The 14596-nt window shown below is 32.4% G+C and overlaps 1 protein-coding gene across 2 annotated transcripts in view; it reads left to right on the top strand.

The window, feature by feature from the left end:
* Positions 1 to 13064, top strand: part of LOC123302501 (enolase-phosphatase E1) — a 51835-nt gene extending 38771 nt beyond the window's left edge. The window contains exons 3-5 of one of the 2 annotated variants that reach the window (XM_044885452.1): positions 5717 to 6174; positions 11491 to 11829; positions 11881 to 13064. In XM_044885452.1, the coding sequence (XP_044741387.1) occupies positions 5717 to 6174; positions 11491 to 11829; positions 11881 to 12639 (1556 nt within the window). In that variant the 3' untranslated portion in view covers positions 12640 to 13064. Of the gene's footprint in view, positions 1 to 5716; positions 6175 to 11490 lie in introns of both variants that reach the window. The other variant, XM_044885451.1, reaches the window with a different exon arrangement.
* The last annotated feature ends 1532 nt before the right edge of the window (positions 13065 to 14596 follow it).

Genomic DNA, 14596 nt, shown 5'->3' with positions numbered 1-14596 from the left:
TTATAGTAAAAAAGCTTTCCCCCCCTTAAGTACTTCTAGCCGTTGCAAGCCAGAGTAACAACAAAAAAAAAATTATATCTAAATGAGGTCCCATAACTACCGCATTCGGAGAGCATAATGATACACAGGATAAAATTCTAGGATGTTAATTTACAGATATTGAATCCAGTTAATGAGATTGGGTTTCATTAATGTGATTGTTTAATTCGTGACTCAGTGATTTCGGTAGAGTATGATGTTCCGGCGGAAATTGAATATCAATCGGAATGATTCTGTTTCCACCCGTGACACAATAACAAATTAAAGACTCAGTAATGAAAAATAAAGCTCCCTCGTTCATTTCTAAGCCTTACGTTCGAAAACTATGAACCCATTTCGATTGATATTGAATCTCCGACGAAATTCAAACTGTAACACTCCCGAACTAAACAATCACACTCGATTATAGAAACCGTACAAATCGTTTTTTAATTGTCGAGTACTTCCCGATTAAAAGGGTTTTACGATGGCCCAGCCTGTATTAATCGAGAAATTCTCAGAATTAAAAACGCAGATTATAGAAACCGTATCTCATTAATGGTACATCCGATTCAAAAACTGTAAACTTCTTCTTAGAATTGTATCCTATATATCACTGTGCTCACTGAATGCGATAGTTGCGGGACAACCGGACATGTGCACCAAAACTGCTTGAAAGTGTTGTTTATTCTTGGAAACTTTTATTCGAAATCACATATTAAAATTAACCAATTTTTCCCGGAATCACATTTTTCAAATCAACAAGACAAGAAAAACTCCACTTCGGTAAGAAGAAAATCAATTATTTAAAATAAATAACGATGAATCATAAAACGTAAATAAGAGCAAACACTTAAAACGCGATCGTTCCAAATGATTACCAGTAATATTAAGAGCAACAATCGATAACATCGACGTCTTGCCGCTACTCGATATGATGCCCTCATCCCATATCGATTTTGTATGTGTTCTTCGATCAAACGAAACAATTTCACCTCAGTTGTATCACATTCGTTATGTAATTGAAATAATTGGACCATCACGCAATCAATACCTTTCGGGAAAAGTTTCTTGTTGATTTTTTTCCATATGAATGTACCACATTTCCATAATCCTTTACGAATTTCTACACACAAATATATTATACTTATCCATATTACGATGTTAGCTGCTAAATTATTGTGAAAATTTGCGATGTTGTTATAATATGGATGGGTTCGATTCGATGGACATGTATTTTTCACGGCATTCATTTTTCTTGCGATGGTCTGAAAAAAGAAAATTTTTTCATTAATAAAACACAAATCCCGTTGTAATTAAAATTATGTCTCTCATCAATAAATTTCTATATCCGATTAGATTGCCCTAAGGTGGAACTGAAAGTCAAAGGGTACTCCGGTGAATACCTGTGACGGAAGGGGGTATAGTAGACATGGAGTTGGGGACGGGCATAGCAGACATGAAGTGGGGGCATGGGAGAATCCCCCTTCCCTCACAGGTATTCATCGGAGTGCCCTTTGACTTCCAATTCCACCTTAGGGAAATCTAATCGGATATAGTAATTTACTGATTATGTCTCTCATCAGTAAATTACTATATCAGATTAGATTTCCCTAAGGTGGAACTGAAAGTCAAAGAGCTCTCCAATGAATAACTGTGAGGGAAGGAGGTATAATAGACATGGAGTGGGGGAGGGGCATAGCAGGCATGAAATGGGGGGAAGGAGCATGGAGAATAATAAGTCTTCACCTTCTTCAAATGTAATTCTAGATTCGTACCTATTAGAATCTTTCAGAAATTTGGAGAAAATTATCAATTGAATAATATGAGAGTGTTGTGATAGGAGAGGGGAAGGTTGTCGAGGGCACAGCTATAGCTTTCATGTGGGGAGCAGGGGGTTGTATTCCTAACTTGTATTTTAATTTGAACTGAACAAGGGTTGCATACCCACATCTATAAATAGATAAGCTTATGCGTAGGTTTGTATTCAGGTTCTCATGGCAACTCCGGGCCGACATTTTATTCTAGGAAAACTATAATTCTTGCTTTACACATATTAAACACACTTTGATTTAAAAAATTTTCTCCACACATTTTTACAAGCCAATTAATATTTCCCTAATCAATTTTTCATGTTTAATAATTTTGAGCCACTTCGAAATTTCGAAGTGGCTCATCTATTACCGACTTTTTTTCATTTAAAATTTTTTGAAAAAGAATACAATAAATTGAATCTCTTGAGAATAAACGCAAGTTCGAAAAATTTTGAGATAAATTAAAAAAACTTGTAGTCATACACTAATAATAAAATTATTTTTTATTATTTTAACTATTTATTATAATATAGTATGTACTACCAAAAACCTAATATAAATACAATTAATACAATAAAATTTGAATTGAATAAGGATCACTATAATAAACTATGCGCAGATTTTTGTTCAGGTTTAGATTGGTTGTCATGGCAGCTCCAGGCCGACATATTTTTCAAACTATATATTGGTATAGTCCAGTGGTCGACCACCTGTGAGAGATGCCCCTATCTGCCCCCCTTTGGCGCGTCCATGAATCACATTACCAGAATTTTATTATGATATGCGCAGATTTTTAAATAGATTTAGGTTGGTCGTCATGGAGACCCCGGGTCGAGATATTTTTCTAGGAAAACTATTATTTCAACATATACAAATTTTTTACCACATTTTAACAAAAGAATAAAACGGTCGTAAAAAATTTTTCATTCCAAATAAGTTTGGACACCAGATAAAATTTTTTTCGATTTTCAGAATAGTTTTAGATTTTTTATCATGAAAAATTTTCTAAAATTAATGCGATAAAGTTTGAACCGAACAGAGGTCACTTACTAGAACTGTATTGTAAAATGCACTGGTTTTTATACAAGGTTAAAGGTGTGGCGTCATAGGAACTCCGGGCCGAAATATTTTTCTAGAAACACTATTAATCTAGCCAAAGACGAATATTATAAAAATTTTAATATTCAAAAACTTTTACACATTTTATAAGAAAAGAAAATTAAGTTTTTTTTTTTTCATGCTAAATAATTTCGAATCCATAAAATATTTTTTTCGAAATTTCGGAATAATCTTTAATTTTTATACATCACTTTTCTAAGTTAAAACCGAACAGGAACCACATTGGTAAAAGTTCTATTTATGATGGATGTGCAACAGATTATTATACAGACGTACGAAGGTTGGTTGTCATAGTAACCCCGGGTCGACCTATTTTTCTAGGATGCCTATTATTCCAAACACGAATATTAAAACATTTTCTACATATTTAAACAAGCAAAAAAATAATAATAATTTCGAATCCCAGATATAAATAATACGATAGTTAACTTTTTCTAATTTTTCGAAATATCACTATATTCGGAATAATTTTTAATTTTTATGTATTAAAAACTTAAAAAAAAATTAAAACGATAAAGTTTGAACCGAACAGAAACCACATAGGTAGAATTTTGTTATGATGTGCAACAGATTATTAAACAGACGGAGTTGGTTGTTATGGTAACCCCGGGACATATTTTTCTAGGATAGCAATTAATCCAAACACGAAAATTATAAAAATTATAATAAAAAAACATTTTTTCTACATATTTTAAACAAGCAAACAAAAAATTTCTTGATAAATATTTCATGCTAAAAAATTTTGGATCCCAGATATAAAATAAAAAGATAATTAATTTTTTCTAACTTGTCGAAATATCACTGATTATATAAAATAAAAGCTTACCTGGAAAAATTTATTATTTATAACTATTCGAACTATTCGACCATTCCGTTTCAATGTTTGCAAACTAAATAAATATATTTCTGCTTAGAAATCTCTATTTATATACAAATCTCGTTTCGAGGTTATTCCCCGGTTAATGGTTGTTAGGTTGTTACTTGTTACATTTCATTATTCGAATAATTCTGCATCGAATCTAATCATATTTTCTAGGTGGGAGTAAATTTGGACCAAGTGTTCGAAAAAATGTATACACTGATGAAGTTTTAACGAAATGTACTAGCATGATTCACAAGAAAAAGAGAAATCATAAAATTTTTCAGAAATAACCATGAAACAGTCGCCCTATTAGCTCAGTTGTATAAGGCGTAACCAATTCCGTCCGCGGTATCCTTAAGGTAGTGGGTTCGATTCCCGCCGTTGCAACAAAATTAATTTAATCATGTTGGCATGGGCTGGTGTAGTGCATGGTATATGCATGAAGGAGGTGCACTCAGCCTCTGAAATTGAGGAGCTGATAAATGAAATTATCACCGAAAAGGTGGTAAAACACATATATGGTATCACAATGGGCTATGTAGCCTAAGTGTGTCCTTCATGGACAGCCAATATAACCTAACCTAACCTAACCATGAAACATCTGTTCGGTATGCGATTTTCTTTCTGTGGATGACATTGAAAACAAAATGATCCCAAATACAAATTGTTTTGGATTAGAAAAGTTTTGAATTTCATCGGTCCTCGTTATAAGCTGTGTTCAAGGGCGTCGCCAGGGGAGGGGGATAGGTAAGGGCAGGTGCCATCTTTTAGAGATTCAAAAAATGGTTCAAAGCACCTTCTTGCTTTAAAAAAGTCAAATTCTACAGAAGTCAAAGTTTCAGTTATCAGATGAGTTTAGTAGGAAATTCAAGCTTCCTACAAATTTTCAACTAACAATCTCCCCCCCCCCCCAAAATTTAACTCTAGATCCACGCCTATTTTCAGGTAAATTAATGGTAAAATAGGTCTAATTTTAAAATGAAAATAAATTTTCGCGTTTTATCTCCTATATTTTTACTTGTATCTACAATACATACTTTGCCATTCTCCATAAAGCAACTTGCCCTACTCTTTGCCATCTGGCGACGCCCTTGGCTGTATTTAGTTCACAATGGCCTACAATCTGAGCACTTTTTTTTTGGAACACCGTGTATTCAACATATAGTTAGTGCATTTTGCACAAATTATTGATTATATTTATGCATAACAGAGTGTTTTAGAAAAGCCTTGCAAAAAAAATTACAGATTGTTTGGGAAAAATTGCAAAAAAATTTAACTTATCCTGTTTATTATTGACAAATGGGATAATTCATATACGGGAGCATCCATAAACCACGTGGCCCAATTGAGAGAGAGAGGAGGTAGTTGAAAAGCGCTGAGCTACACCAGAGGCGGGTGGCTTATCGACGGGAAGACTTACAACTTTGGAATATCTTTAATTATTAAGTATATACTAATGAAAAAAATTATTATAAATAATTTAAAAATGATATATGAACAGTAATCAGAAGTTACGAAAAAATATCCGAATCACTTAGTTTATAGTTAATTGTACAGCTTTAATTATTATTACAAAGGTGTCGGTTTTTCGATTGAAAAAGTTTTGCTTTCCTAGGTTACGGTGTTATATCTGTAGCTATTTTCATAGCATGTTGAAGACGCGAAACCATAAGATAAACCTAATAAATATGTTTGTAATTAAATAAATTAAGATTACCAAATAATGATGTGGATGGATTCTGTTATAGGCGTATATGTCAGAGAAACGGAGGTTAAACCCCATTATTATTATTATTATTATTATATTTCTGGAAGTATGACAGTTTTTCGAAGTTACGCCAAGGTGTAACAGAATTCGACTAATTGTATGCAAATATAAAGAATTATTTTTGTTTATTTCTAGATAATACTTCGACACCTGAATATGGATACAGAACAGAACGAATTAGAGACGAATACGGTTTTGTGGTTCCTTACACCGAACAACACAAGTATATGTACAAAACTTCCATAACACCAACGCCAAAAACAAAATTTAATTCCACGGGAGGTGGTGATGATTATTTTTCGCTACCAATCCGATCATCACGGTATCGATTTCAACCAGAGGCATCGAGTACACCGCGCAAAGCGACATCTGTATGTGATCATCGTAGTAGTCAACAACCGTATGCCTTACCTGGTTTAGCAACGGGTACGGCTCCTAGTACACCTAGAAAAACATCTATTAGTAGTTTAAATCCATTTGAAGAAGATGACGATAATGATTTGGATGGAAGTAAATTGTCACCAGCGTTGAAACGTACATCTAGAAATAGTACACTTAGGCGAAAGAAACGGCGAGCACCTTTGCCACCTTCTGTAAGTATATATTATTTAATAATTTTCCTTCCTAGATTTTCTCTAAATTAACTGAAACGAGTTATACTAGTTTGGATGAAAAATTTCCAATTCTCGAAAAAAATTACTTTTTTCTAATTTGCTGACAAATTTTAATCCAATATTTCTGAATAAGCGACTCTTGATTTTTGTCCATCAAAATCGATTCCATTGAAAAAATATTTTATTTCTACATACAATTTTAATTTCCTTAAGCGGATGGTAGACATATTCAGCAAAAGGTCAGCAAATTTCTAAATCTGACACTGTTTTTTGGAACTATTATTATTCATTCATTATAGTCCATAATCTAATATTATTAGAATGGTAGCCTATGCCTTCATCAATTCGAATGTCTTCGTGGGAGGACGTCGTCAGACGCTGGCAAAAAGGAGGACAAAGTTGATTTATGAACAAGAGGAAAAGTATGAATTCTAGGTTTGTTCAAGTAAAAATATAGGAAGACAAACGCTAAATTAATTTTTTATTTTAAAATTTATTTAACCATAAATTTATCTGAAAACAAGCGTGCATCTAGAGTTAAGGTTTGGCCCTGGCATCCGGATTTATAGTGGTGGAAATGCGTTTATCTAAAAATTTATTTTAATGCTGTTACTTTTTCCCCTATCATCTTATGGAGGCCCTTTTCCTAAAAATTTGATTTTGAAAATGATTTTACTTAGTTTTTATACCCTACATATGATATATATCAAAGTATATTAAGTTTAGTCACAAGTTTGTAACGCTTAGATATATTGATGTTCGAAACAAAATTTGGATATAGGTATTCGTAAAATTAACCTAATTAGGCCATTTCAGTTTGTCTGCCCATCAACACAATAACTCAAAAACGAAAAGAGATATCGAGCTGAAATTTGTTTATATCGTGCTCAGGACATAAAAAGTGAGTTTAAATTCAAAAGTCCATTTGGTCTTGGATTCGTAGAACCCATCTTGAAAACCATAAGAGATAGAACAAAAGTGTCAGTGTTAAAAATTTCTCTTATAAAAAAAATTAAACTTTTGTTTGAAACATTTTTTCGTAAATAATTTTGTTTTTCCCTGAGGGTCCAAATTAGGGCCAACATTGAGTTTCCTTTTTCTCAAAAACTATAAAAAATGGTGAGTTGAAAATTTGTAGGTAGCTTCATTGATTCTAATTTCATACTAAACCCACTCGATACTATTAAGGTTAAAGGGACCAACTTTTGGGAGAAAATTTCTTGTTTAAAAATTCGTGGATGCTAGGAATCATTTTTGTGAATCATGTCGCAGCAACAAATCACAGTTTATCAAAAAAATTATTTTGACAAAACTTTTTGAGGATCCAATTCTTATCAATTTTGATATATTTAATATCTATAAATAAATTTTTAATAATAATTAATTCGATTAAAAAGTATCTATTCTATTAAAATGATTATAGTTTCATGATGTTAAAGTTAATTTTAAATAAACTCATCATCTCAATAAAAATAAATGTAAAACAAACTAATTAGTAATATTAGGTTTACTTTTTAATTTCACATATTTATATTTATTAATTACACAAATAAAAAATAAAGTGTATCATATGACCATTTTTAATTAGGGCATTCAAGGCATACATACTTGCATGATACGTTAAGTGACATCTAACATACATTCAATGAACTACTTAAAAGATTCATGAACAGCGGGTTTCATCAATAAGGTCATATTTTCCCCTCAGAATATATTATTCTTATTATTATTAGATACTTTTTAAGAAAATGGGACTTTTGAAAACATGAAAAATCTACATAAAAGGGCGGGAAGTCTGGCAGAGGAGTTATGATACTCCATAAGGCACTTTTTTTAACATTGACTCAATTTATATAAGAATTTTGAGCCCTTTCTTATTTATTGCCACTATTTTAGGGTTAAAAATTTCAAATTAAAAATATAAAGAAACCCCCGACACAAAATCTGTTAATATATAATAATAGTTTATTTATTAAAAAAATCTTTAGGCCAATGGTTTTTAATTAAAAATTGGAAGACTTGATTGTGAACAATTAGGACATAATTTTGGACCCCTAATCTAATTTAACTAGTTAAAAACACTTCATTAATTTTTTCTAATTAAAAGCAAGCTCGTCGCCATGGGGGGGGGGGCAGGTAGGGGAAACTACCCCCCTCTAGAGTTTCACAAAAATGGTTCAAAGCACCTACTTGTTTTAAAAAGGAAAATTCTATTGAATTCAAAATTTCAGTTATCGGATGAGTTTAGTATGAAATTAGAATCAATCCAGCTACCTACAAATTTTCAACTAAGGACATTTTTGGCCCTAGTATACTCACGGGAAAAGTTATTTGAGAAAAAATGTTTCAAACAAAAGTTGTTTACTTTTTTATATATTACAATTTTACATTTAAACTTTTGTTCTTTTGCGATTTACAAGACCCAGTGGACTCATGTTATCAATTTACGAACTCAAACACACTTTTTGGATCCGGAGCACGATATAAAAAAAATTTAGCTCGATATTCCTTTTGGTTCTTGAGTTATCGAGTTAACGAACAGAAAAATTGAAATGGACTAATTAGGTTAATTTTATGAATACCTATATCAAAATTTTATTTGTAGCATCAATATTTCCAAATATACTCTGATATATTTCATATATAGGGTACAAAAACTAAATAAAATCATATTTGACAACAAAAATGAAAGCTGGTAAAAGCGCCCTTTTCCTAAAAAGATGAAAAAAAGAATAGAAGAAAGAGAAATTTTTAGGTAAGACCCCACACGAAAACACAATAAAGTCCACGGTTCTCACCGGTATAAATCCGGATTCCAGTGTCTGTGACCCCCCAAAATTTAACTCTAGATCCACGCCTATTTTCAGATAAATTAATGATAAAATAGGTCTAATTTTAAAATAAAAATAAATTTTGGCAGTTTATCTCCTATATTTTTACTTGTATCTACAATTCAAACTTTACCCATCCTTTATAAAGCAACTGCCCCCCCTTCCTATTAGCCATCGGTTGGCGGCGCCCTTGATTAAAAGGATTGTTTGATAATTTTAAAAATAATTTTTGACATATATGTTCATTTGTTTTAACTTTCTCAATAAATAGCAGAAATACTTTATTAGTATATCTGTCTTGACCCTTAAAGACGAATTAATCGATACACGGACATAGGCTCATTACACTTGGATCATTTTTTTATGAACATGAATGTAAAAGTATCCTTAAGAATGTAAACATTAGTTTGTACTAGTTAATTGTAGTAAATATACGAAATAATTTAAATAATAAACAAATGGTAAGTTTTAGGTGATTATGAAAATATTAAAATGACCTTCAAATTTAATTAAAATTGATATACATAAAAAGAGCACTATAATCGAAATCATCATAAGCGTCCAGAGAAGGGGGCAGCACAGAGACATTTTCTCTCCTGGCTTTTTAATTTTTTTCTATTCAAAGATATTATTATAGAGCAGTAATTATGTCTCCTAGAGATATATTTGGATACTCTTTCGCTAAAAATCAGCCTTCTCCACAAAAAAGGAAATCCCCATCGTCAAAAAGTAATTTGAGTTGGGGTGCTTTTATAATAATAGCTGGAGATATATTGGGAGCGGAGGTTTACGAAACTAGAATAAAATAAGCGATTCTTCTGAAATAACTCGATAGTTTTTCAATCAGAAATCTTTGTTATGCTGAAATGTGCCCATATCTACAACACAAAAGGTTAAATAGTGCGAAAATTAACACTTGCTGAACCACCTGACACTAAATAACACAACCAGGCGGATTTGAGTATCAGGCCACCATGACTTAAAGGGGGAATGAGTCAGGAATTCCTCTGAGCTACTCATTTCCATAGCATGATGCTTTTTAATTTATAGAGGTACTGTCTACGATAAACCTAACTTGATAACTGGGATTTTTTGTAGGGCATACGACAGGCTAAGTTGTGCATAGCCGCAACTAGACCATTGAATTGTACTCGGTTAAAACTAACTAGAATACGCTTAAGAATGAGAGTATATCTTTTGACAGCATCCTATTTGTAATTTGGGAAGGAAAGAGGATCCCACTTTGTAGGTCTTGTTTGGAGGACAATGAAATCTCCACGTTTGTAGAAAGTAACAATGAGCCAGATAAAAAAAGTTTGTGTTTGAAACTTTGTACGTATCTCTACTCTCGCCTTTCACCTGGAGACGGTCTCGCAAACATTTGAGATATTGCTCTGAAGAATACTACATAAGACCCTTCGATCTTCGTGTTAGGGACCCGTATGTGTTAAACGATACCGTTCTTGATATTATTATTTCCTGTTTCTGAACAGCTCTAATTGGCCCCATTCTGTTTAAAAAAAACCTGTAGACGCCAATGTTCACCTGGAGACGGTTTCGCATGCAGATGAGGAATTGCTCTGATGAAAACTACACAGCACCTTTCGGTCTTCGTGTTAGGGACCCGCATGTGTTAAACGATACCATTCTTGTTATTATTACTTCCTGTTTCTGAACAGCTCTAATTGGTCTCATTCTGGGGAAAAAAATCTGCAGACGCCTATGTAAGTCATTTAATATTTAAATTTTTAAAATGAAATTGAAGATGATCACCATTTATCATAATCATTAAAATATCTGCTCGTATTATGATAATTATTCTTAAATATTTCCTGCGTACCACTAGCAGTTTTTTATTTAAATACTTCCGTGGTCACTATACTTGCAAAATTAATTTGTTATGGTATTAGTATCCTAATGTGCAATTGAGTCATTGAGAATAAGTATGTCCTCCTAATTTAAAATTGCACTTTATATTATTACTAACTGTAATATTCGGCGTTGCTCGTGCAAGAATATACACTGAGAAAAAATATTTTGAGTCAAATAATTTTCTGTTGTCTCAACTGCGTGGCGGAGTTGAATACGGCGAAGCCCACGTTGGTAGGTCAATATTGTCAATTCCGTATGGAATTGAGATACGTCATTAGCAGTTCATCCTAATAATTATTCATTTAGTTTTATTATTATTATTAAAAAGTCGAATTGGTCTGAGGACAGTTATATTCTTACAATAAGCACGAGACTAGGAACTTCAATCTGATGTGAGTCTCGAAATGCAGAAAACTTTCTGACACGAAGATATTCGAATTGACGAAGCCATAGGCTAACTTTCTAATAATATAATGGACAACCTTTGACTTGGATAGCTAAAGATCCATGGTTCGAATTCTAATAGAAATAATATTAAAGATTTTATTTTAGCTATAAATACTAGTTTTAAAGTTAAATTTTCTTATTTCAGGCAAACCAATCCCTGAATGATAGTGGAATCCAGGTTTTAGATGTGACAGATCCTGTATTTAATACTTCCTTAGAAATCACAGAAAATGATTTAACATCCGCACAAAAAGCCGACTCCGAAGAAAAAAGTACCGTGCCTGAAAATAATTCTCAACAAATCGAATTAATTTCAAGTCAAATTGAAAAACTATGTCAAGATACTTTAAAAGAAGTAGCCCAAGAAGATATTAATGGAAACACAGAAACAATTGTAGAAAATCATGTGAAAATTCATGAAGAATCAATTGAAAATCAACCTAAAATCAATACAGAAACATCAGATGGCGAAAAAACAGAGGAAATAAATGGAAAAGTTGAAGTAAATTTAACAGTGACTGAAAAATCAATCGAAATCAATGGAAATGAAGTCGAAGAGATTGAAGTTGTTGTGGAGGAAAAATCTGTGGAAATAAATGGAAATCAAATCGAAGAAACCGAAGTTATTGAGAAGAAAACACCAATAGAAATTAATGGAAATGAAATCGAGGAAACTGAAATTGTAGTTAATGAAAAACCAGTGGAAATTAATGGAAATGAAGAATTAAAAACGGTTGAAAATCAAATTAAAGCTGATGAAAATTCCAACGAAAAATCATCGGAAGTTAATGGAAATAATGACGAACAAGATAAAAAACTTGAATTAGAAGAGGTTGTAAATGAGGAAAACATTGTTAAAGAAAATGGCTTAGAGATAATCGAATCAAAAGTTGATAAATACATTGACGATAGTACGGTGATATCAACGCCACAATGTCCGGTAAAAATTATAATTAGTACGCATGACGATCAAGCATCACCAAAATTAAGTGTTAAAGATATTGTTCGAAATTTGGACGAACGTAGTCGAAAAGAGAGTTTAAAACAAGAAGAAAAATTATTTATCGATGAAAAACATTTAGCCAAAGAGGAAGTTTTTATTGAAGATACGGAAACAAATAATAATTTTGAAAATGATATCCCAACGCCAGTGCCACGTGTGAAAAAAAGTGGTACTACAACACCTGTGAACGGTGATAATCATAAAATTGATTTAACAACACCAAATCCTATTCCGAAACCGAAACGTAGTAAATTATTTTCAAAACTCACTAGTTGGAGTCTTAAAAATTAAATTAAAAAAATCGGGTTGTGAGTTTATTTAATTGATTTTTTACAGGGTGTAACAGAAAGAAACAAATATCTAATTCCTGAACTGAACACACTGTAAAATAATAATTATATATACACTCCGCAAAAATAAAAACGCAACAATTTTTTTAGCGTTAAAAATAAACTATGTTTGCAGCCACGTATCTTTGTTATCTTTGATACCTTGTTGGGATAATGGTGTGGAAATTTGAAAACAAATATTAATTTTACTTTAAGGTAGTTCGGCTGTTTGAACAAGTACGATGATTGTTCAATTTTTTGCGGCAGGTAAAAGATCAAAGTCCCTTGATCACAATAAAGAGCCTTTTTGGGGGCCTCTTTGGGTGAAAAAAGTTTTCATCAGGAAGAAAATTTATCACAGATTCTGTTTATGCAAAAAAACTTTACCATACGACACTTTCCAAAAAGAAAACATACAAAAATTTTGGTTTTGACGCTTTTACGTTATTTTTAGAGCATTTTATTACATTTACGTCACACAAATTGCCTAGTTTACAATATTTTTAGAGCATTTTATACAACTTGCCTAGTTGACTAGTCACGTGACGGCCGGACCACTTTAAAATAGATTATTTTTTTAACACAAGAGATCAAGGCTCAATGTTTTCTTAAACGAATAAATATATAAATTAACTTTGGAGGTTGAATTGCGCCTTATTTTATACACACAGGGTTGGATTTAAGGGAAGGCAACAGGAGCTAATTAGTACGGTTTCAACTTACAACTATTCTTATATATGATTTCTCTAGCTTGCTTTTACTGTCAACGCAAGGTCTTCCTTTCTCTTTTATAAAATTCCATGATTTACCTCTCATTTTCAAGCTTATCGTGCTGGCAAATGGCGAAAAATAGGCTACAGAAACAATATTAAGATTTAATTTTTATCATTATGTAATTTGTATATCATATCTGTAATAAAATTGCCTATACATACAAAGAAAGTAAATTACACACTTATATACTATTTCTCTTTTCTTGAATTTACGATTTTCATGACAACGCTTCGAATCTTGCATTAAATTGGAGTAGCGCTTCTCCCAAGTTCATTTCTTTGTCCTTTAAATGAGCTCTAATAGAGCCCAAAAGGATCAAGTACAGCAAAGTTACAACCCTGTGAATATTGTGCATTTTTATTTTGCCGAGTGTATTTCATAACTTTAATATAATTTAGTGTTAATTATTGGTAATATGATATTAATGGCCGCATTCAGACAATTAGGTTTAGGGCCATATTATTTGAGAATCATTTTAGAACGACTGGTTTGAGAGGCAATTCAAGTGGCCGAGCGAGAGCCCTGCTTAGTTGAATTATCCGAAAGAAGCTTGATGGAACTGTTGAAACATGGGGATCTCCGATGATAAAACTTGTAGTGCCTGTATGGAGGAAGATGGAACTTTTTACATGTTATTTGCATGTATGAAATCTTCAGGGGGTCTGGTTTTGAATGTTTGGGTAAATAAATCCTGGGAGCAATTCCGGTGGAGAAAATCCGAGCTTTCTGAGTGGCATCCTTAACAGAATTCTAAAGCTCCATCTACTTAAATGAAATTTACAAAATTTAAAAAACCCTCGATAAATTTTTCGGGTACAGAACCCTAAACTCGCACTTGAAACGTATCTAAGAACACTCTCCATAAAACAAGTTTTTTCATTAGAGCTTTCTCCGAACTGAACCGATTTTGAGAATCATCGCCCATTTTTTACTTGTTCCGAGTACGGAACCTAAACTTTCACTTGAAACATAGCTAAGCTAACACCCCCCATTAAATTAGCTTCCAAATGAAACAAAAAAAATCAAAACTTGTTCATCCGTTTAGGCGCTACGATGCCACAGGCAGGCGGTAAAACTTATAACATAGCAGTGAAACTTATAACACCCCTTTTTTGGTTCGGAGATTAAAAATAGCATCTCTTACC

Source organism: Chrysoperla carnea, chromosome X (assembly GCF_905475395.1).
Source record: "Chrysoperla carnea chromosome X, inChrCarn1.1, whole genome shotgun sequence".
NCBI lineage: Eukaryota > Metazoa > Arthropoda > Insecta > Neuroptera > Chrysopidae > Chrysoperla > Chrysoperla carnea.
The sequence above is the reverse complement of the archived record's forward strand: the minus strand, read 5'-3'. Positions and strand labels throughout refer to the sequence as shown.